The sequence below is a fragment of the Phascolarctos cinereus genome, unplaced genomic scaffold, assembly GCF_003287225.1.
Source record: "Phascolarctos cinereus isolate Bilbo 61053 unplaced genomic scaffold, phaCin_HiC Scaffold_2;HRSCAF=192, whole genome shotgun sequence".
NCBI classification, from domain to species: Eukaryota; Metazoa; Chordata; class Mammalia; order Diprotodontia; family Phascolarctidae; genus Phascolarctos; species Phascolarctos cinereus.
The window spans coordinates 38,481,155-38,505,037 of NW_027555625.1; the positions used below are offsets into that span (position 1 = coordinate 38,481,155).

The following is a 23,883-nucleotide window of genomic DNA, read 5'->3' on the forward strand; positions in this document are numbered from 1 at the left end:
AAGATTTCCCTAAGCTGTGATTAGTAAAACTTGCTGTTTGAGGTAAAAGCTCATAGAATTTTATTTTGAGTTGTCTGATGGGTCATAATCCATCAATAATCAATAATCCACCATCTCAGAGAAATGCCACAAGCTACTCAGAGAAGGTGATACTGGTGAGAAGTCAGCATTGGGAAAAGCTGAGAGGACAATATTAGCCTCAGTCTAAGATGGAATCCTCCTGGCTGTTTTCCCATTACGTTCCCTTGAAAGGGAACGTTACCCACCTGGCTATTCCTGAGTCTGGCTATGAGGTGGACTTGATACTGCATGGTTGCAAAACTGAATTATCTGAATCCAAACAGAGCTAAGGATGTTTTATCCTCTCAAAGTTGGGCCCTGCAGTTTTTTCTGTCAGATTTATGTCTTCCAGATTACGGGCCATTCACCTACAGTTGGTAGCAAACAGTTGGTAGCAGAGTACCAGGCAATGTCCACACATCATTCCCTGGATGCAGCCTGTACTCAATTCCAGTCAACCTCCTCTTTGGGGCCCCCTTGAGGCAGGGACAGCTCTACAGCCCTTGCCAGCAGGAAGCAGTTTCAGAAGCCAAGACCTTCACCCCTTACTCCAAAAGAATTTGGGTCCCATTTGTTTGAGGGGGGAATGATGGGATTGGGATCTGGGCCCCAGAAAGGAAAAACCTGGACTTTGCCACATGGCCAAATCTCTGGCATTCTACTACTAGACATGGTGGATTTGGAAGTACTGATTTGGTATAAGGAGCTATAGCTTTAGTATGGGTTAAAAGATACCCTACTGACATCCCCAAAGTTGCAGAAATCATTGCTGAAGGAAATAATAATGCAGTCATAATGGCTTTCCCAGATGATAAAATGCATCATTTTCCATTCCATTTTCTGCTTTACAGAAATAATACTATTCTTTGTGACATCAATCCCTGGACAAGCAGTGGCAGACACTGGACCACGGGACTTCTGGGTCTGCCAAATTCATCCTCAAACATGAGACGGACCTCCACAATGTAAAGGATCAGCCTGAAATGCCTCAACCATATCCTTCTACCTGATATGCAACACCCTTATTTCAAGCGCAACCTGAATGAGAGACTTTTGAAAATGTACCTTGTTTTAATACTGGACAGAGATTTTATAATCAAACTTATAATGAAAGTCAACATTTTGGAAGTATATTAATCACTATGGAAGGAAAAGCTCAAGTAGGCCCCTTACATATATTTGTGTAAATGGCAATATATCCACTTTTACTTCCCCCAATTTTACTCATATAATGTGTGATAATTGTACCCAGGCTCCAACACTTTTTTTTTAAAAGGACAAATGTTTTCATGTATGTGCCAACTAATTGTAGTTATTGGTTTCCTAAATTCTACTGTATTGATAGTAAGCCCCTCTTGTAATATTTCATTATGGGGACAGGCAGTAGAACATTTATTATTACCATTCTTAATACCGTATGTGCCCCAGATGGATATATATTTGTGTGTGGAAGATCTGATATTCCTTTAATAGTGTATGAAGCTTTACCAAATTTGACTTATTGGGACACGATTCCTACATTAAATGCTTTCCAATGTTTAAGTCCATACAAAAACTATGGTCTATGTACACTAGAAGTAATAAATCCTGGAATGCAATCATACAATTATACTAATTCTGTAATCCATAATAGAAGAAGTTCTTGGGATAATTTTTTATGGTTGATACAAAAAACTACTACTTTTTTAATCCCCTGGGTAGGATATATTGATCATGAAATGGTATAGACTCATATTACCAAAACTAATGACATTTTTGCTACTTATATTATTAGTAATATCTTTATTATTGATTTTTGGACCTTGTATTTTACAATGTTTGGTTTCTTTTATTTCTGCATGACTACATTTATTATCTATCTGTAAATGAGCTCATGGATTCCCCTGTTATGGATATGTGAATTTTCTTCACTGTCAGGGTAACAAGTTTTCTTGGCCTCATCTCTTCTTAGGGGATGATGTGTGATGTTTACTGTTTGTATTAAAGTTAAGGTTTTTTACGTGTATGGTTTCTGACCAGGGTTTGGGTCGGATCTACAGGCCGAATGTAAAGGAAACTGAGGATAGATCTTCCCCAGCCCCTGTGTAACTATCTCATGACGTAACAATGTAACTGCCTCATGACCCAACATAAAGATGGGAGTTACCATGCATGGCCAGAGGTGACCATGGAGACAAAACATTAAATAACCAACAAGCTATGTTACCTGGGAAAGCAATTATATCTCAAGGAATATTTTTCTTGAGAAAGGTGTGTAACTGTCCAAGAAATTGATCACTCCTTGGAGACTAACACAACCAACAGGTATTTTGGGGCTCTGATCAAGCCCCAACTTTTGTTAAAGACATGTGCATGCCTGGACATGAGCTCACCAAGGATACATATATAAAACAAAATATCAGGATTGTCTTTCCCTGGTTTACATAGATATAAAAGGGGTCATTTGGAAAGGGATTTTTAGAGACTTTGATGTCAGAGATAGGGATGCTGAATCTCTGTTGTGTGTGTTCAGAAGCAGACCACGTGCACAGCTTCTGTTGAGTCGGAGCAGGATGCCACTCCCTGACCAGACTTTTTTGGCTGTTCTCCAGTCTCCCCAGTCTGTTAGGTATTTGACCTTACCTGGTCAGTGAGTGTGAATCCTTTCTTCTCTTATTCCTGCTTTTCTTTATATTGATTATTGCTTATTGCATTGAATGTTATTCTTACCTTTATTGCTTGTGTGGTTTTTAATCATTATTAACCATTGTAAAATAAATGTGATTATTTGCTAAGTTTATCCTGAGTACGTATCATTATGTCTTAAGACCCGAACCTAAATTGAATCTGCACAGTATGTAGTCCTTTCGATTACACCTTCCCACAATTATTGCTTTTACAAAACTTCCTTCCAGTATGAATATTGTGGTGTCTAGTGACGTGCATCTTCTGAGAAAAGGTGGGTCCTCAATGAGCACATTCACATCTTCTCTCCATGTAGATTCCTTGATGCAAAGGAAGAGATGATCTCCGGCTATGCACCTTTGCAAATGAGTAAAGATAGGGGTTGTTCATAAGGTGAAATTTCTGATGTCTAACAAGCTCTATAATCCATCTGAATGTCTCTCCACACTCATTATGGGAATATGGTTTCTATCTCATGTGAATTCTGATGGGAAATAAGGGATGACTTTAACCTGAACACTTTTCAAATTGATTAATGAGATATGTCTTCTAGAATGGATCCTCTGATGTGAGAGAAATAATTATTTCTCTCATATTAACATCCAGTTATTGAATTAGGACTAAGCTTTTCCCCCCTTTCTATTTCCTCATTCAGAAATAAGCCCCTATCGGTGATTCAGCCAGCCTTTGAAGGGCAGGGCTGATGATGAGATGAAATCTTAGACAAGAATTAAGACGACTGGGAAAGTTTAGATCTGACCAAAAGGTAAAGAGATTTCAGTCTAGGTGAATCCCGGCCCAATCTACTTTAGTCAGACAGGTGTGAGGGGAAGTGGATTCCCCCTTTTGTCTAGATTGCCCTAGGCAAGAATGGTCAGGATAGAGCTAAGTCTCTTCCTCCAAAATTGAATGACAAGTTAATCCACCCCTCATGATAATATTCATTCTCATTCATTTTTAATCAGAGTTGATTTATGGGGGCAGCTAGGTAGCCTAGTGGATAAAGCACCGGCCCTGAAGTCAGGAGGACCTCAGACCAATCACTTGACACTTACTAGCTGTGTGACCCCGGGCAAGTCACTTTACCCCAATTGCCTAAAAAAACAAACAAACAAAAAAAACTACAGAGTTGATTTATGCCACTTGGTAACACCCACTTCTCTAAGGGCATGTAAGTGTTAATATGGCTTCATAACTTATCTTTGGTTTACAAGAGATAGCTAAATGACCATCCTTTTATTAATTATTTACTAGCCATAAGCAATGAAATGATCAGCCAGAAATTATGTCTCTTGGCCTTTTCTTTCATCAGATTTGTAGAGTAAGGTGAATATACATAAAAAGTTTTATCACAGATTTCTCACCAGTGTGGGTTCTCTGATGTGCAGCAAGTTGGGAGCTTAATCTGAAAGCCTTTCCGCATTGATTACATTCATAAGGTTTCTCCCTAGTGTGGATTCTGTGATGTGTAGCAAGTAAGGAATTTAATCTGAAAGTCTTTCCACATCTGTTACATTCATACGGTTTCTCTCCAGTGTGGATACTTTGATGTGAAGCAAGAGTGGAGCTCTGTGTGAAAGCCTTTCCACACTGATTACATTCATAAGGTTTCTCTCCAGTGTGGATTCTGTGATGTGTAGCAAGTAAGGAATTTAATCTGAAAGTCTTTCCACATCTGTTACATTCATACGGTTTCTCTCCAGTGTGGATACTTTGATGTGAAGCAAGAGTGGAGCTCTGTGTGAAAGCCTTTCCACATTGATTACATTCATAGGGTTTCTCTCCACTGTGGATTCTCCGATGTGCAGCAAGTTTAGAGTTCTCTCTGAAAGCCTTTCCACATTGCCTACATTCATAAGGTTTCTCTCCAGTGTGGATTCTCTGATGTTTAGTAAGCTTGTACTTCCGTCTGAAAGACTTTCCACATTGATTACATTCATATGGTTTCTCCCCAGTGTGGATTCTCTGATGTAGAGCAAGTTTGGAGTTCTTTCTGAAAGCCTGTCCACACTGATTACATTCATAAGGTTTCTCTCCGGTGTGGATTCTCTGATGTGCAGCAAGACTGGAGCTGGAACAGAGAGCCTTTCCACACTGATTACATTCATAAGATTTCTCTCCTGTGTGGATACTCTGATGTGCAGCAAGACTGGAGCTCTGTGTGAAAGCCTTTCCACACTGATTACATTCATAAGGTTTCTCCCCAGTGTGGATTCTCTGATGTACAGAAAGATCATAGGTACGTCTAAAAGCCTTTCCACAATGATTACATTCATAAGGTTTCTCCCCAGTGTGGATTCTCTGATGCACAGCAAGTTTGGAGCTCTCTCTAAAAGCCTTTCCACATTGATTACATTCATAGGGTTTCTCTCCAGTGTGGATTCTCTGATGTTTAGTAAGTTTACAATTCAGTCTAAAAGCTTTTCCACATTGATTACATTCATAAGGTTTCTCCCCAGTGTGGATTCTCTCATGTGCAGCAAGAGTGGAGCTCTGAGTGAAAGCTTTTCCACATTGATCACATTCATAAAGTTTCTCTCCAGTGTGGATTTTCTGATGTACAATAAGCAGAGAGTTTAGTCTGAAAGCCTTTCCACATCTGTTACATTCATACGGTTTCTCTCCTGTGTGGATACTTTGATGTGAAGCAAGTCGGAAGCTCTGGGTGAAAGCCTTTCCACATTGATCACATTTATAAGGTTTCTCCCCAGTGTGGATTCTCTGATGTACAGCCAGACTGGAGCTCTGTGTGAAAGCCTTTCCACATTCATTACATCCATAAGGTTTCTCTCCAGTGTGGATTCTCTCATGTACGGCAAGTTTGGAGTTCTCTCTGAAAGCCTTTCCACAATGGTTACATTGATAAGGTTTTTCTCCAGTGTGGATTCTCTGGTGTCGAGCAAGACTGGAGCTCTGTGTGAAAGCCTTTCCGCATTTACCACATTCACAAGGTTTCTCTCTGGTGTGGATGCTCTGATGTACAGCAACACTGGAGCTGCAACTGCATACTTTTCCATAATCCTTACTTTCATGAGGTTTCCTGTCACTATGAATACTGTAAGATGAGTGTTCACTAAAAGTTTCACCACATTCCTGAGACTCAGGTGGTTTCTCTCCATCATGATTTTTTTGATGGTAAATAAGGGATGACTGTTGACTCAAGTCTTTCCCACAATGATGACCATGATAAGGTTGCTCCCCTGTGTGGAATCTGTGCAACAGAGCACACATTTGTCTCCCAGTGAAGTCACAAGGACCATCACTCATGAAGCTTTCCTGGTGAGTCTCTTTCACAGAAATGCTTAGCTTTTCAGTAGTCTCTTTCATTTCAGATCTAATCTCTCCTTCTGCAAGAAACAAACAATAAAAAGCATATACAGAGACACATGTACACCTATATATAATCATAATCCCTTCCCTCCACTGGGACAAAGTAAACTAACTGATCTATATCCTACTTCCCCAGGATAAGAGAAAAGTCTTCAAAATTAAATGGACAGAATCAGTCATTTGAAAATGCCCTTAGTTCACATCTGCAGGACAATTTAACTCACAAAGAGCTTCACACACAACCACATTGGATCCTCAAACACCTGTGACACTGGCAGACCCAGGGCTTTGTTATTACATCCTTAAGTCAGGCCATGAACTCAGAATGGCTGAGTGACCTGACCTACATCTCTGCAGCTGAGACCAAAACTCCAACCGTGCAAGGGCCATGTTCTATGCACAGAGCTAAGCAGCCTTTCTCCATTACACTTATTTTTTTGAAGAAAAATTGTTTTATTATTGCATGTTGATTGTTCGCTTCCTCTTTGGTCTTCCTATTTCCTCATTCAAAACAATATCGAGATTAGGCCTATTAATATCCCTGCAATGGGGCTTTAAGTTCAAGGGAAAAGGAGTCAATCACTGTGGCAAACTTCACTGTGGCCTTATTTTAAGAAACTACCACAGCAACCACCAACCTTGAGCAACCACCACTGGGATCAGTCAGAGGACTCAGCTTATAGTTAGGTTTTATTGCCTGTAAAATATTTTTAAAGTGTGTACATTTTTTTAGGCATAATAGCATTGAGCATGTCATAGACAACAGTATGTCACAAACATAACTTAGATATGCACTGAGAAACCAGAAATTCAGGTGATGCACTTCATTGCACTATTCACTGTACTGCAGAACTGTGGAACTGAACCTGTAGGTTTCTCTGAGGTGCTCCTGAGGTTTTTCTCATTCTTGTTTTGATTTTGACTTTTTCTTCCCTTATTCTACTCTCCTTCTTAACCATTACTAGCTTCACTCCTTGAGTTTGTTTATTTGCCACTGAACTATTCACAAACACTCTCCTTGCCCTGGATCGGCTGAGACCAAGGATCCTGATCTGTTGTTTTTTCTCAAACCATCTCAATGTTTGTATGCCAGATTGGAAACTGCTTGACAGCAGGAACTGGCTTTTCCCTTCCCAAAGCTTACTGAGGTGCCTAGAAAACTGGAGGGGCTCAATCCATGCTTATTGACTGACTGACTGACTGGGCCCAAGGCTCACACCAGGCCCCAGCCTTTACCTCAGTCCCTGGCTTCTGATCTGTCTTATTTGGCAAATGCAAGTTCTGTCCTTGGTCCAGTTTCTGGCTCTTTCTTGTACCTTATCTCCTATATTGAGTGATCTTTGGTTCTAACCCTCATGGGACCTAACCAGACCCACAGTGAAGATCACAGAGACTTCTTTTCAGGCTCCTGAGCATCTCATACAATGGGAGACTTGGGAGTTTCTACTTCCCACTTACTTCCCACTTTCCCAAACCAAGAGTGGCTCACAACTCAATGAATCAGTCTAATGATTCTCCAAGAATGGGCCAAAGATTGAGCCTTAGCGATCAGCGGAGGAACACAGGTTAATGATTTATGTAAAGCACCCCCTTAGATTAATTCTAAATAAGGCAACAGCCTTTGCTACTACTTAGATTCTGCTGAATGGAGAGAGAACAAAATCATAAAACCAAGCTGTCTGGGTACATCATTTCAGTGTGGACCTCATTGTGGCAAGCTTATTCTTTTACCCATCTCCCTAATTAACTCCCTTGGGGCAGCTAAGTGGGGCAGTAGATAGGGTACTAGTTAGACAGACTCAAGTTCAAATCTAGCCTCAGACAACTACTAGGTGAGTGACCCTGGGCAAGTCATTTAGGCCTGTCTGCCTCAGTTTCCTCATCTATAAAATGAGCCTAAAAAGGAAATGGCAAATTCTTTGCCAAAAAAACCAGATTGGATAATGAAGATTCAAAAATGACTGAAAACCACATAAGCGACGCCCCTATGTCATTCACCGAAGCAGCTTTTCTAATTCTTTTCATTCTTTCCCAACTGTCCCTTACTGCTGGCTCCAACTGTCAACCCTCCACTCACCTTCTCAGTAGAGAAATTTGCCTTTCATTTTTTCACTGAAAAAATTACTTATCAAGAGCTATGTTATCCTCCTCATCTCCTGTAAATCAAGTGCCTTTTTTTCTTTTTTAATAGCACAATCAGATAAAATGGCCATCTTTCTGCTTGCTAAAGCAAACTCCCTTCCATTTGTAAATCATCCCATTTAGGACCTTCTTTTTCTCAGTATGCAGCTTCTCCAGCATTCCCTTTTTTCACTACTTTCCAGTCTCTCCCACTCTAATGACTCTTCCCGAATGCCACAAATAAAACCATTTCTCTCTAATCCTCAAAACAGTCTTTCTTCGATTTCTTGGTTAAACAACTGGAGATGCCCACTTACAACTGCAGTCTCCAACTCCTTTCCTCTGCTTTCTCTGAAATTCTCAGCAGTCTAGCTCCCAATGTTCAATTGAAATTCCTCTCTCCAAAATGGTGAAAAATCTCAAAGTCGCTAAATCCACTGGTCATATCTTTATCTTCATCCTTCTTGCCTCCTCTACAGCCTTTCACAGTCAGTCACCCTTCTCTCTCTTTCTGTCTCTGTCTCTCTTTCAACACACACACACACACACACACACACACACACACACACACACACACACACACACACACTTTCAGTGACACTCCTCTCATTGTTCCCCAAACCAAACTCATTCTCTTTACCCCAACCCTCCCATCTTCCTATTTTCATAATGCTCTCCAAGGCATCCTCCCAATAGCATAGGCTTACAAATGAGATTCCATACACTCCTCACTGCCTCACACACACTCCTGACCCCCACATTCAATCTGCTGCAAAGTCCTCTGATTCCACCTTAGTAACATCTCTCCCACACACCCCATCTCTCCCAACACTGCCACTGTCTTGGTCCAGGCCCCAAACACCTCACAGCTCAGTTTTTCCAAGAACCTGCTCCTTGCTCCAGCTGCCTCCAGTCTCTCCCCACTGATCAAAGTTCATCTTGCTAAAGTTCTTCACTGATCATGGCCTCATGTACTCAACAACCTCCTGTGGCTCCCTGGGAAAAGATCAAATATATAATCCTCTCTAGGGCTATTAATCACCTACCCCTCCTTTACCTAGCCCACTCCTACTCTTCTACTTGTCTTTCAAATTATATTCCAACCAAACATGTTGTAATGCAGTGGTCTGAGCCTCTCTTCTGTTCTGTGAACAAGGCACTCCATCTCATGATTCTGTGGGATTTCCAAGGCCATCCCCATGCCTCAAAGGCTCGCCCTGGCTTCCCTGAAGCCCCAGCTAGAGCCCACTGACCACAATAAGCCTTTCTGGTCCTCCTTCACTCTCTCAATGAGCTCCAATTCAGCCTGACCACAACAGGTTTGTACAGTGCTCTTGGGGTGTGGTCTGCCCCATGCCTTTGAGCTCCAGGAGAGCAGAGAATGTTCCTTCTATCTCTTTATATCCCTGGTGCTTAACAGAAGGTCTGGCACATAGCAGGCATTTAAATGTTCATTGACTTGCAGAAAGTCTAAGAAAGAGCCCATATTGGAAAGCCTAACCCCTTTTTGCACTTTCAAACTATGACTACTTTTAGGATCACAGATTTATTACTGGGAGAGAGCTTAATTGCCATGGTGTCCAACTTCCTCATTTTACAGAAGGGGAAACAGACTCAGTGCGGTTCAGTGACTTGTCCAGGGACACCCTTCTAAAGGTATCCGAAAAAGAATTCAAATCCAGGTGTTCCTGCCTCTGTATCTAGCACTTCCTTTGCCACAACACCTAGAAGCCTCTTGTAATCACAGCTCTCCTATACCTGCTTTCACCTCTCTCACCTGGACAGCTGCTCCTCAGGCCTTCTTGCTCCAGCATCAATGGTCTTTCCCTTTCCTCAAAATAAGAAATCCCATATTCTCTGGGAACTGGAAGCCCTGAGCATAGAGAAAAACTTGTCATTAAGTTCTCTTTACACAAATCAGTGTACATACAAAGCTACTCCATTGAGAATTACTCCATCATGTTCACAGATGATAGGATTATTCTCCCACGAATGCTTGTAAAGCAAGGAACACAAAACAGGATGTGCCAGATCAGCCTTGACCTCCAGCAAAAGGGACCTTGATGAACAGATATTGCCCTGTCCCCTACCCTGCTCCTCACTCACAGAATCCCATGAAAACCTTGTCACTGCTCATGCAGGGAGTCATTTCCTCTTTTGGTAAGATTCTCCTGCCAGGGAACTCAAGGAACCTTAGTTCGTCTGATTCCTGGCCAGTCCATTATTCCTGCCATTGACAGGGGCATGCAAGCAAAAAGCACAGCATGAGTCCCACAAGTCCTTAAGCATGGCTTCCATAGCATTTATTTTGGGAGCTTTGGGGAGAGGTGGGGGAGAAGATCATGGAGCCAATTTGCAGTCAGAAAATTTGATCTTGGGGTACCTTTGTCCCAGGAGGATGGACTCCCTGCATGGTTTCCATTATCTAGAAATTAGAGGCAGCTGGCAGTAAGGAGGAAAGAGCCCTGGGCCTGGAGTTAGGAATGCCAGGATTTAAATCTAACCTCACACAGTTACTAGCTGTGTGCCTCTGGAAAAGTCATTTAACCTCTTTCCTTTAGCTTTCTCAAATGACCAATGGGGATAATCCCATCAGGTAATAACATAATATTGTAAAGAAAGTACTTAGTACAACAGCTGGTGAACAGCAGGTGAACAGAAATGCTTGTTCCTTTCCCACCACCTGTGCCGGAATGTGGACCTGATGTAACAGAAGATGAAGGACAAATGTGTCACGTTAGGCACAACTAGGAGCTCTGGGTACAAATTGATGCTTCTCAAAAAGAATATCCTAAGTGACTGGGCCATCCCAAAGAGGAAAGAGTTGCAAGGAAAAGACACCTGAGCACTTTTCAGAGATGTGGCAGACAAAATTCATGTCCAGGAAGGGAACTAAATAATCCATGGGATTAGTTCTACATCTGAGATGCTTCAACTTTGATCTGACGTTTGACCTCAACCTACCTAGAATTGGCAAGAGACAGCTTCAGCAGAAACAAGGAAACCTGCACGTACTGACCTTTTATAGGAGAACCAAGCAGCAGGAGGTCCTAGTCTCTTGGATACAAGAGACCAGAACTTTTCCCTTTCTACTAATTGATGACTGCTCCAAAGCCAGCACACTCAGGAATTAAGATACTCCCTTGATAGCACACTCAGAGCTGCCAGAGGAAATGTCCTTACCCAGGGAGAGAAGGTTCCGGGCATTCTCCAGCATGACGTCCTTGTACAACTTCTTCTGAGGATGGTCTAAGAGGGCCCACTCCTCTGGGGTGAAGTCCACAGCCACATCCTGGAATGTCACCAGCTCCTAAACCATCAAATGTTACAAGATTGAGAGATGAAAGACTCCAGAATTCATGCATCCTAACCCTCATTAAGTGAGAGGAGGAGACTGAAGCATAGAAAGGGGATTTACCCAAAAGTCATATCCTTGTTGAGTATCAGAGTCAATACTAAAAACCATCATCACGAAGAGTTCAATGAAATACGGAGAAAAGTATTTGATGTGATCAGTGGGAATAAAGTTGAGAAATGTTTTACTATGGAATGTGTCTCTCTGTGGAATCTGGGATAAAGTGCATGTTTTGTCTGTGAGGTAGAAGGATCACTGCAGGAAAAAGAGATAAGGTGATGCGAAATGTCTTCCTTATCAGAACTGATAAAAAGCATTATGTTATGAAGAAAATTCTGTGAAAAGTGTGTGAGAAGCTGGCAAATACAACATATTTGGGGGGAAAGAGGGGATTCATGTTTCATTGTAGAAAAGAGAGGAAAGGAAAAGAAAAGATCTAGTTAATTTCCTGAGAGGCTGAAACAAAGTCTCATCTAGATAAGACATGAAAAGGATTCATACAGCATGCTAACTACTATCTGGACTGAACTAAGGGATAGGAGACTTTCCAGCCAAGTGAAGGAGAGTTATCTGTCATTACATTGAAGGCTCGAGGCTACCCTGGGCATGATGTGTCATGGCCAAAACATCTTATGCCTTCACTTTATGACTGCTTTCATTTGTCAATAACAGATTTCTTTATTACAATATTTAATTATGTAGTTGGTCATTGTTGTTGTTCTTTGTGCTCCAAGAGGACAAAAATGACATCACTACATCAGGGTCAAAGTACAGTGTGTCTGATCATGGATGATCTAAGAGAGCCCGCAAGGCTCTACCATATATTGGGGACAAACAGTCCATGTGAACATTTGGGGTGGAGATGGCTCTAAATTTGCACATCTCACCATTCTTTTGAGCTACTGCAATTCTGCTTTGCTAGAACAGCACAGTACATTCTTTGATGTGGGCTTTGCCAGTGTCTCCCATGTCTCACAACTGATTACAAAATTCTTCAGAGTCCCCTTGGGAATGTCCTTGTATCACTTCTTCTGACCACCTTGTAAGCACCTTCTTTGCATAAGTTCTCCACAAAATAGTCTTTTAGGCAAACATACTTTTGGCACTTGAACAACATGGACAGTCATCGGAATTGTGCTCTCTGCAGTAGAAGGTGATGGCTTGGCAATCTAACTTGAGAAAGGACCTCAGTATCCAGGACCTTATCTTGCCAGATGACCTTCAGAATCTTCCTAATACAATTCAAATGGAAGTGATTCAGTTTCCCGACATGGCACCGCTATACTATCCAGCTCTTACAGGCACATAGCAATGAGGTCAGGACAATAGCTCTGTAGACCTTCAGTTGGGTATGCAGCCTAAAACCTCTTCTCTCCCACACTTTCCTTGGGAGCCTCTCAAACACTGAGTTCTATCTGGCAAAACAAGATGAAAATGTCTTTATACTTGTGAGCAGTCATCTATAACTCCAATCTGCTTCATGCACAAAATGTGCTTGGCCAATTTGATGGTCCTTCCATTTCCATCATAAGGACATGATTCACTTTGTTGGAAATTCTGATATTTGGGAACAATTCTCCATCATATGTGCAAAATTGCCCTTTCCTTTTTTATCATTTTGGTTTCTTCTTTAAAACACCTGACTCATAATATAATTTTTTTAAACTAATATATCACCTTTCAATTCCTGTACTCTGTTATTTTACTTGGGAACAGTTAAAGTATTTCTTGATCTTTTACACTTTGAGATTCCCAAGAATTTATATATTTTTTTAAAACTGGGGTCTTTTGAGTCACACTGCACACTATTCATCACGTGGGCTTTCACTGCAGGAATGTATTCCTCTTATTGACTGATAACTGATTTCTGATTCCCTAACTCACACCTAACAAAAGCCATTCCAAATCTTTTTCTTTTGCAAGGTTGGCACCTCCACCTCTCACCACTGCTGGATGGAGTTATGAACTCCAAATCTCCATTTAATGAAAAAGGTATCTCATCTCTCCCCTAACTCAACATTTTTGAGATTTCTCTGACTGACTGCTCCTTTGTGCCCCTGAACTGGGGTGCCTTCTCACTCCAACCCATTTCCATCATTTTTTTATGTTGGTCTTCCTCTGTTAGACTGTTAGGTCCTTGAAGCTAAGTGAGTTCTAGAAGCCATCAGGAGAAAGACTTTCAAATACAACGGAAAGGACACTGAAATATGCAAGACTATTTCAAAATCACTAGAAATAAGGAGGGAAGTAGGAGAATGTTTCCAGAGAGGAGTGAAGCACAGTATGCCGACCAGGGAGACATATCCTGCAAATATGAATTTAGCAATGTGGGACAAAAAGTGGATGTTCAATGATAAAAAAAATTGTCAAATATTTTTATAAAGAAAATCAAAACTGAAGACATTATTTGTTTCTTTGTGCCCCACGGAACTTTTGTAAAAATTAATCATGGACTAGGGCAGAAAGATACTGCAAATGAATGTAAAAAGACAGAATTCATCAATATATCCTTTCATTCCATAATAAAATAAGAATGGAAATTGGTTCAGGGACAACAAAAAAGTCAAGCTCAAATGCAGATTTAACAATGATTTTGGGGGCAGCTAGATGGCGGAGTGGATAGAACACTGACCCTGAAGTCAGGAGGACCTGAGGTGAAATCCGGCCTTAGACCAAACACTTGACATTTACTAACTGTGTGACCCTGGGCAAGTCACTTAACCCAATTGCCTAAAAAAGAAATGATGTTTACACTTTTAATACTATAATATTGAAATTATGGGGGCAGCTAGGGGACACAGTGAATAGAATGTTGAGCCTGGAGTCAGGAAAATCTGATTTCAAATTTGGGCTCAGACCCTTGCTAGCTGTGTGTGATTCTGGGCAGGTCAGTTAACTCTGATTCCCCCAAGTTCCTCAACTGACAAATGATCTGCAGAAAGAAAAAGAAAACCACTCCAATATCTTTGCCAAGAAAACCCCAAATGGAGTCACAAAGACTTGGACGTGATTGAAGAACACCATCAATAACAATAACAAAATTAAGAAGGAGATATTTTACAGGGCTGAAGAAAATAACAAAATTCATTTGGAAACACAAAAGACCTACAATAATATCAAGGGGAATGATGAAAAGAAGTGAGGATAAAGAGGGAAGGGATCTTCCAGACCTCAAACTGTAGCATACAGCATTAGTCATCAAACCATGTGGTACTGATAAAATAAAAAAGGGAAATTCAGAATCATTAGAAATCAGTTAAATTCAATGTTTGATAAAGTGGGAAACAGATTACTTAGGGTAAAACACCTTATTTAGTTAAAAAAAACTGCTGAGAAAAATGTAAAGCAGTCAGGAAGTAAATTAATATTAAATCAACATCTTGGTAATACTCTACAACACATTTTATATGGTATTTTCTTGGCAAAGAAATTATTGAGGAAAAGAGATCTGATATCTTAGAACCAGAGAGTAAAACAGAAATGGAAAGAATCCACCAATCACCTCCTAAAAAAGATCTCAAAATGAAAACTCTCAGGACTATCACAGCCAAATTCCAGAGCTCCCAGGTCAAGGAGAAAAGAGTACAAGCAACCAGAAAGAAGCAACTCAAATGCCATGGAGCCACAGTCAGGCTAACACAAAAGTTAGTAGGTTTTATATTAAAAAAAATGAGAGGGTGTGCAATATGATATTCAGCAAGACAAAGAAACTAGCACTATGACCAATCATCACAAACACAGAAAAACTGTATAATCCTTCATGGGGGAAAAAAAATGGACATTCAATGGAGGATAATCAAACATTCCTAAGGAAAAGAACCAGAGCTGAATAAAAAAATTTGATCTTCAGATACAAGACCCAACGGATGCATCAAAAGCTAAACAGGAAAGAGAAAACAGAAGAGATTCAATAAGGTTAAATTATTTCTATTCCTACATTGGAAGATGATACCTGTAACTCTTAAGTCTTTTATCATGATTAGGGCAATTAGAAGGAGTACACATTGACAGTATACATTGACTATGATGGGATGATATTCAAGAAAACACACGTAAGGAGTGAGAAAGAGAATTGCACTCCAAGAAGAAAGAAGGGAAAGGTGGAGGGGGGTGAATTATCTCACATAACAGAGGCAAAGAAGACCTCTTGCAGTGAAGGGGAAGATGGGGGTGGTGGGAAAAGGGGGCTTGAGCCTCACTCCTATCAAAATTGGCTCAAGGAGGGAATAACATACAAGCTCAGATGCGTATAGAAATCTATCTCATCCTATAGGGAAGTAAACAGGGATAGGGATAAGGATGGGGGGACTGATAGAAAGAAGGGCAGATTGGGGAACGGACTGGTCAGAAACAAAAGCCTTGTGAGTAGACACAGGATAAAAGGTGGGAGAAGAGACAGGCAGAAAGACAGAGAGGAACATGGAGAGGGGAGGAGCAGAGAGGGAGAGAGATAAGGGGAAACAGGATGGAAGGAAATACAGTTAGTTATGATAATTATCAATATCAATGGAATAAACTCACCTACAAACTGCATTACTAGATGTAAAATGGATAATTTTGATTGTATTAAATTAAAAAGGTTTTTTTGCAGAAACAAAATCAATGCAAACAAGATTAGAAGGAAAGCTGACAATTGGGAAAAAAAATTTACAGCAATTATTTCTGATAAAGGCCTCATTTGTCAAATATACACAGCATCGAGTCATATTTGTAAGAACATAAGTCATGATCCAGTTAATAAATGGTGAAAGGATGTGGTCAGGCAGTTCAGACAAAGAAAACAAAGCTATATATGGTCATAGAAAAATTCTCAGATGCAAATTCAAACAACTCTGGGTTACCACCTCACACCTATTTTATTGACTAATAAAACAGAAAAGGAAAAATAATAAATATTTGAGGGAAGTAGGAAAACTGGGACAATAATGCACTGTTGTTGATTTGTGAACTGATCTAACCACTCTGGAGAGCAATTTGGAACTATACTCAACAGGCTATAAAACTGCATAACCTTTGACCCAGAAACAACATTACTAAGTCAGCATCCACAAAAGACTTCTAAGACATTATTGGTTTTTTTCCTCCCCTTCCTCCTTTATAGAACTGCTTAACATTCAAACAGTCTGTTGTGAAGAACCTGATTTGCACTCCATAGTGTTTATAAAAAAATATAAAACAAAAACAACTCTAATACCAAATCTCTTTAATTCAGTGTATGTGAGCAACTTAAAATATGTACTGTCTAAATTCATTTAAGTCTTATTGTATATTCCTAGAAAAGCTAAAGCAAAAATCAGTACTAGACCATGCAAGACTGTCAATGACAACAAAGACAACATGAATCAGCATCTCCTACACTGGTTGGATTGCATACTTCAAATTACTGTAAAATGCATTCAGACAACTTTGATATTTTAAAATCAGCATAAAAGGCCCTCTAACCTATGCAGGTTTAAAGTTACACATACAGAAATGCAAGCATGTTTTGCTCACTCCATATGTAACAGAAGCCCTTATGTTGTACTATATCCTGTGCTTTTTTTGTGGGACCATTCCATTCAGGAACAAAGAGCACCATGATTCCAATCCATGTGTATTTACTACTAACCCTTCCCTGAGGTTAGTGTATGTTGGATATTGTGGTGTTTTAGATCACTGAGTGTACAGAAGAGAGAATACAAACAAAATATTGCTCTTCAGTTTTGAGTGTGCAATTTAAAATTGCTCAAATCTAAAACAAATTACTAGACTGTGAAAAAAAATTATTCTATACATTATGACTAATGTGAAAATATACTTAATATGAACATATAAGTAGAGCCCATATCAGATTGCACGCCATCATGGGAAGGGGGGAGGAGAAGGAAGAGAATAAAATTTAAAACTCAAAATCTTATGGAAGCCAATGTTGAAAACTAAAAATAAATTAATCAACTAGTTTTTAAAACATTTTAAAAAACAGAAAAGGATCTATGTAATAGCTCTTTTGGTGATAGCAAAGAATTAGAAATTAAGGAGAAGCCCATTAATTGGGGAATGTCTTCACAAGCTGTGGTACATGATTGCAACAGAATACTGTAGTGTCATAAGAAATGACAAGCAGGATGATTTCAGAAACATCCAGAAAAACTTCCATGAATTGATGCAGAGTGAAGTGAGCAGAACCAGGAGAATACTGTGCAAATTAACAGCAATACCATATGATGAAGAGTGAATAACTTAGCTATCCTCAGCAATACCATGATCCAGGACAATCCAAAAGGACTCATGATAAAAAATGCAATCCCCCCTCAGCAGAAAAACTGATTGAGTCAGAATACAAACCTAAAGCATACTATTTTTCACTTTCTTTCTTTATGGTTCACGTTTTCTTTCACAAAATGACCAATATGGAAATGCTTTACATGTTTGCTTATGTATAACCTGTTTCTGATTACTTACCATACGCAGGAGAGGTAAGAGTAAGAAGGCAGGTAGAGAATTGTGACCTCAAATTTTGGGAATAAAAGATGTTTTTATATGTAATTGAGGAAAAATGGGGGGAAATGAAATATTATTTAAAAAGAGCCTAACACTCAATGGCAGATAGGTGGCACAGTAGATAGAGCTCCAGGCCTGGAGTCAGAAAGATCCAAGTTATAATTTACCTCAAACATTTACTTGCAATGTGAACCTGGGTAAGTCACTTAAGCATATTTGCCTCAGTTCCTCCTAAGTCAAACGAGCTGGAGAAAGAAATGGCAAACCATTCTAGTACTCTGGCAAGAAAATGCCACTGATTATCACAAAGAGTCAGACAAGACTGAAGCAATTGAAGAACAGCAAACAGCCTTTCCCCAATAGATAAACGGTCAAAGGATAGGAACAAAAAATTCTCAAAAGAAGAACTGCCAAGTATTCCCAAGCACATGAAAAAAGCCTCCAAACAACTAATAAGAGAAACATAAAAACCAAAACCCTGAAGTTTCATCTCATATTCTGCAAAATTTGCAAAAATGACAAATAGCACAAGTCAATGTTGGAGGAGTTGTGTGAAGATGGGCACATTAATACAATGTTGATGGAGTTATGAAATGGTAGGAGATCATGAAGATCTGAGTTCAAATCCAGCCTCAGACACTTACTAGTTAGGAGACCCTGGTTGGTAAGTCACTGAACCTCTGTATCTCTCAGTTTCCTGAACTGTCAAATGAAGATAATCAGAACACCTACTATATAGGGTTGTTGTGAAGATGGTCAAAGGTGTATTTTCAGGAGAAAGTAAGTTACTTCATTATGTCTTTGCCTTTGAGCCTGATGCCTCATTGATAGAAACTGAGTGTCTTCTTCACTACCCTTCTTTCCCCCATCAGAAGAGAAAATTGCCAGAATTTTGAATAGTTCCCCAAACTCAGCCCTTTCCTATATCCTCTCCAACAAGGGAAGTACTAGGTCCTTAACAAATGCTAATCAATTAACAGCTAAAGAAGGTACCCTTTTCTTTGGCCTGATCCAAATAGCTCTGATAAGGGTCTTTGAACGTGTCAATGTGACCCTGATACTGACTTCACCTGTTTTCTTGAGTTGCCATATTTTCCTGAAAACACTGGACCAGAGGATGCAGGAGGCCAGGAACATCCCCAGCCCCAGCTCACAGTATTTGCTCCTTTCAACCCTCACTACCCTCTCAGTGTGCCCTTGAGAGTCAAACCAGCTACCAAGACATGAGTGTGCACCAGATATTTCAACTGTTTGTGCAAAGGAGCTAAAAGACAAGACCCCTACAGAACAGAGTGGAATGACTGAAGTGATCTTCCCCGCATCTCAGGGATCATGAGGGAAAATTTAACAACAACAAAAAAAAAGGACACAGGTAGAGAAGCAATTAGGGGGGTTGGAGGGTGGTTAGTGCTTGTGATGCCAAAGTGCCATGAATCAATTCAAAGTACAGAAGGAGAGAACAGGGTGGTGTTGTTACTACTGTTTTCAATTTCCCACCTATTTTTGTAAACAAACAATCCTTAGATAGGGGATTGCCAGCCTCACAGACCATCCTCTTTGTCTGTGGAAATGGCCTCTTTGCTGATGTTGGTAAAGTCTGTAGACAGAGTGCACTCACCTGGGGTAGGGGTCTGCAGCTCCCAGGGGCCATTCCCTCTGTCTCCTGGCTCCCTGCTTGGGCCAGGCCTTGGTCTTCAGCACACACACCTGGGGAGGGAAAAGGATCCCAGGGCAGGAGGCCAGCCTACAGAAATTCACAGGGAGTGAGGCCCTGACCTCAGGGCAGAGACTGCAACTTACAGGTAGGGCCAGGCTTGGAAAAGACGGCCACACCCTCTCCAACTCCTTCTCTTCTGTCCCCTTCCTTTCCCCCATTCTCCTTCAGAGAACCAAGAGGCAGAAGAGGAGTGGAATCCCAGATCGGATGAGACCAGTCAAAGCCTCAATGGCTCCTGAATCAGGGATCTCCCTCTGATGGGGTATGGAACCTGGACCCCAAAAGAGCAATGCAGCTCCAGAACTTTCCCACCTATCCCCACCTAGATACTCAATAATCCTTTCACCTGTCCTTTCATTGTGGCCCCTTCCTGGTCTATTACCTCTGGATCATCCCAGGGTACTTCCCACCCCTTAATGCTTCTAGACCCTTTCTCTGTTACCTCTAGATTACCCCCAAACTATTTACCACCCCTAGATCCCACCCCAAATCTTGCCACAGTCTTAATGCACAGATTCTTAAAATCTTGCCCACTTCTAATGGTGACACAATAAACCTTGTCTCTGTCTCAAAGAAGGCTTAAGTGGTCAAATTCTTTTGAAATAGATCCTTACCCTTGCAGTTTGGGGTTCACTCAAGCCTTTCACTTGTATTTCACGCAAAACAGGATTCAAGAGTCCCTGTAGATAAGGTTTGAATTTTGGGGAAAGATGACCCAATCCTAAATCGGGAGAGGGTGACCCCACATTTATGGAAGTGACTGGGAGTCTGGAAAAGAGTTAGCAGGGAGGACCTTGTCCACCAGCCAGGCTAGGGAGGGAGGACTGCTCCAGGTGGACCTGGAGGGCACTCACCACATGGTCAGAAGACAAGGATAAGATCCAATAGTATAAACAGTCAGCAGAAACCAGCAGGTTTGTGAGGGGCTAGCTCAGACCTACCTGGGACCTGCATCCACAGAGCTGGTGTCCAGAAGGCACAGATCTCAGGGCAAGTGAAGGCAGTGTGATCTCAGCTCTAAGGGAAGGCAGAGAGATCTCAATTTTGAGGAAAGAAGGCAAAGATCTCAGTCACAGGGAAAGCAGAAACAGTTCAGCTACATGGGGAAAGGCAGAGCAATCTCAGGACAAATATTCATGTTTTCAGCCAGCCCGCTCTGGGAGGGTCCTCCCACGCTCTATCCAGCTTCTGAGGCCCCAAGAAAGGGCTCTTTCTTCCAATCACACCCAGGGCCAAGTGCTAGAGACTCTTTCTGCCTCTCCTCCAAAAGCCCTGCCCTGCATCACCTGAAATGCCTTAGCCACTAGAATGAATCCTCTTCCACCCCAGACTCCTCCCAGGCCTCCAAACTCCACCCCAGAGCTCCTATTCCACCTGAGCCACCACCCACCAGTCTGGGCCTCTCAGAGAGCTCCTCCTCCTCCATGCCTCCATCATCTGATTCGCGAGTTTAGGAGGTGGAAAGGGGAGAGCAAGGAACAGGCAGCCTGCAGAATTCCAGACAAACGTGATTGACAGCAAAACAGAGTTTAGTTTCAGAATGGAGGTTGTTCACAAACTGCAGTCAGTTTCATTAGCACATTTCTCCTAATTTAAAGTAGAATTGTTAGGAATCACTTCTATAGAAAAAACAAAGACTCCCGAGGTAGATGAGGCAAGCTCATTTATTACATCTTCTTGCAAGAAGCAGGTGTGCTGCTAGAGGCAGACACCCTACCGAAGGGAAAGCAAGCAGTTATATTACTGTCCACAAAGGCCAGATCCCCCCCTCTACATACAACATTGGCCTAAAATTGTGTTAATCCTCTCCCCCCCAGGAGAAGATAACATTCATAGACATGTTTAGCATGCACATTTTGAGCAATTTGTAACCTCTGTCCTACTTTTCAGCACTGCTAACCACACTACTAAGGTCAAGAGGTTTTTTTTCTGTTAAATTGCTAAAAATAATTCTTGAGTAAGACTGCTCCTTCTACCCCTGTGACAACTTCTGAATTCCCTTGTTTAGTACCACTTCCTCTACATTTGTGGAAACATAACTTCTTTTACCTTACAGAATGTGAGCTCATTTAAAGTCAGATCCCAGGAGGATAATTGGGACATTTGACCAGCTCAGGGCAGATCTACCTTTAATGTAAAATACACTTAAAATCCGGTCAGCTCTACCTGATTGTCTGGATATCAAGCAATACAAAACTGAGGCGCAGGAGGAAGGGAGCATCTCAGATATTTAAGATGATCAGAGGCCCATTTCATTAGAGAAAGCCATGGACCCTTTCATCAAGTGCTGTTGGGCCAGAGCTCTACCTCAATTTCTTTTAGGTTGGGCAATTTTTAATCCCTACATTTCACTCATTTTAATATTTAATTACAGAGAATTAAGGGTGACTGTGGAGAAAGGAGGGTTCATTCATTAAAAATGTAGTATTTTATCAACTAGGGTTAAAGTTAATGCATAGCAAAGACTTTGACAAATTCTTTATGGAAAACAATTCGATTCTGCTGCCAGAAATCTACAATATTGGGATCAGGAGTGAAGAGGTCAACTGATGGATAGCAAACAAGAGAGCAGCCACTTCTGCAAATCCACCTTTTACAAGAAGCCTCTCTTGGTTTACTTTTTCCCTTTTATTTCCTAAAATTTACCTTATACATATTTTGTATGTAGGAAACAAAACATCTCTTAATTAATTCATTTTTAGTTCTCAACATTCACCTCCATAAGATTTTGAGTTCCAAGTCTTCTCCTCATCTCTCCCTTCCCCCACCCCAAGACAGCTTGCATTCTGAATACCCCTTCCCCTAATCAGCCTTCCCTTCTGTCACCACCCCCACCCCCTTCTCTTCTCCCCTTTCCCTTCTATTCTCCCAGAGGGCCAGGTAGATGTCTGTATCCCATTGCCTGTATGTCTGACTGCTCAGATGTATGTCAAAACGATTTTTAATATTTCTTTGAGTGCCAAATTCTCTGCCTTCCTCTTCCCCACCCACCTTCATTGAGAAGGCAAGCAATTTGATATAGGCTATACAAGTATAGTCATGCAAAATACTTCCATAATAGTCACTTTGTGAAAGCCTCCATCCTATCCCACCACCTTTATTCTGTTCTCTCCTTTGACCCTGTCCCGACTCAAAAGTGTTTGCTTCTCATCTGCCCTCCCTTCTATCATCTCCCCCTCTCTTACCCACTTCCCTGCTATGTTCCTGTAGTTTGAGATAGTGTGAATAGTAAGAAAAGATTATATTTCCATATAAGGAAATAGCTCTGGCTGAGGAGCTTCAAAAACCAGCTAAAATCAGGTGAAACTGGTAGTGTGGTTGGGGAGGCTGGAAGCAGGACAAAGGTTAAGCTTTACTTAGAGTTCACATACCTAATACACTCCTGAATACTAGCTTCTCCTACTCTGGGCAGGGTTAAGACACCATTTTCTAAACATGTGATGTGTGAAGAAGGGGAAAAACATCCCAAGGGGAACATGTGGTGGGCATTTCAGGAAGTCTGTGACCTGTGCTAGTCCTGACTTCTACCAATGAAAGTCAGCCAGGAGGGACTTGCAGCCAGGAATAGGGATACACAGTTTGCTCTCCCTTCTGTAGTGTGTGCTCTGCTCCAGTTCCACACCTCCATCCTGCAGGAAGCCTCTGAAAGGTTTCCACTGCTTCACTCATCCTGAGTCTGTCTAACTTACTTTGCCTATTTGAGCACCAGAAGTTATTCCCAACAATAGATTTCCATACCGAATTGAGTTTGTATGTTTTTCCCTCCTTAAGCCACATCCAAAGAGAGTAAGATTCACTCCTTCCCTCTCACCTTCCTCCTCTTCCCCTCCATTGTAAAAGTTTCTTCTTGCCTTTTATGGGAGATGATTTTTCCCAGGGCTGGGAGCAGACCTTGCTCCTCTCACACCCAGGTCCTACAGACCTTTCCTACTGATCTTCTAAGTTGTCTTTGGCATTTGTGGGTTAAGAAGTCTGGAAATCACTACAACTCCCCATGATTCAATCCCCTGAGGCCTGCTCCAGGTTCACTGGGACCCCATTTTTGCCTGCTCTGCCTGCACTGAACTGTGCTCCTCTCCCAGCCCAGTGCAACAGACCTTTCTCAGCGACCATCTAGGTTGTCTTGGGCTGGAAATCTGTTTCACTCTGTCTTTTT

At 41.2% G+C, this 23,883-nt stretch overlaps 1 protein-coding gene across 1 annotated transcript; it reads right to left on the reverse strand.

Moving 5' to 3' along the window:
• Positions 1–2,752: 2,752 nt before the first annotated feature.
• On the reverse strand, positions 2,753–20,974 carry LOC110202927 (uncharacterized). Its single transcript, XM_020979293.2, has 6 exons — positions 20,669–20,974; positions 19,629–19,717; positions 11,359–11,485; positions 9,953–10,048; positions 4,089–6,071; positions 2,753–3,081 (listed from the first exon to the last, which is right to left on the reverse strand). Exons 1-6 carry the CDS (start codon positions 20,679–20,681, stop codon positions 3,074–3,076), a joined length of 2,316 nt encoding a protein of 771 aa, XP_020834952.1. The 5' UTR covers positions 20,682–20,974; the 3' UTR covers positions 2,753–3,073.
• Between the last annotated feature and the right edge of the window lie 2,909 nt (positions 20,975–23,883).

What these genes read in the sequence shown, in the direction of transcription:
- LOC110202927 (XM_020979293.2), bottom strand. An exon ending in GCTGCAGACCCCTACCCCAG is followed by an intron (nt 11,486 to 19,628) that starts GTGAGTGCACTC and finishes TTGATGGTTTAG; the next exon opens with GAGCTGGTGACATTCCAGGA. An exon ending in CCGGAACCTTCTCTCCCTGG is followed by an intron (nt 10,049 to 11,358) that starts GTAAGGACATTT and finishes CTCTATGCTCAG; the next exon opens with GGCTTCCAGTTCCCAGAGAA.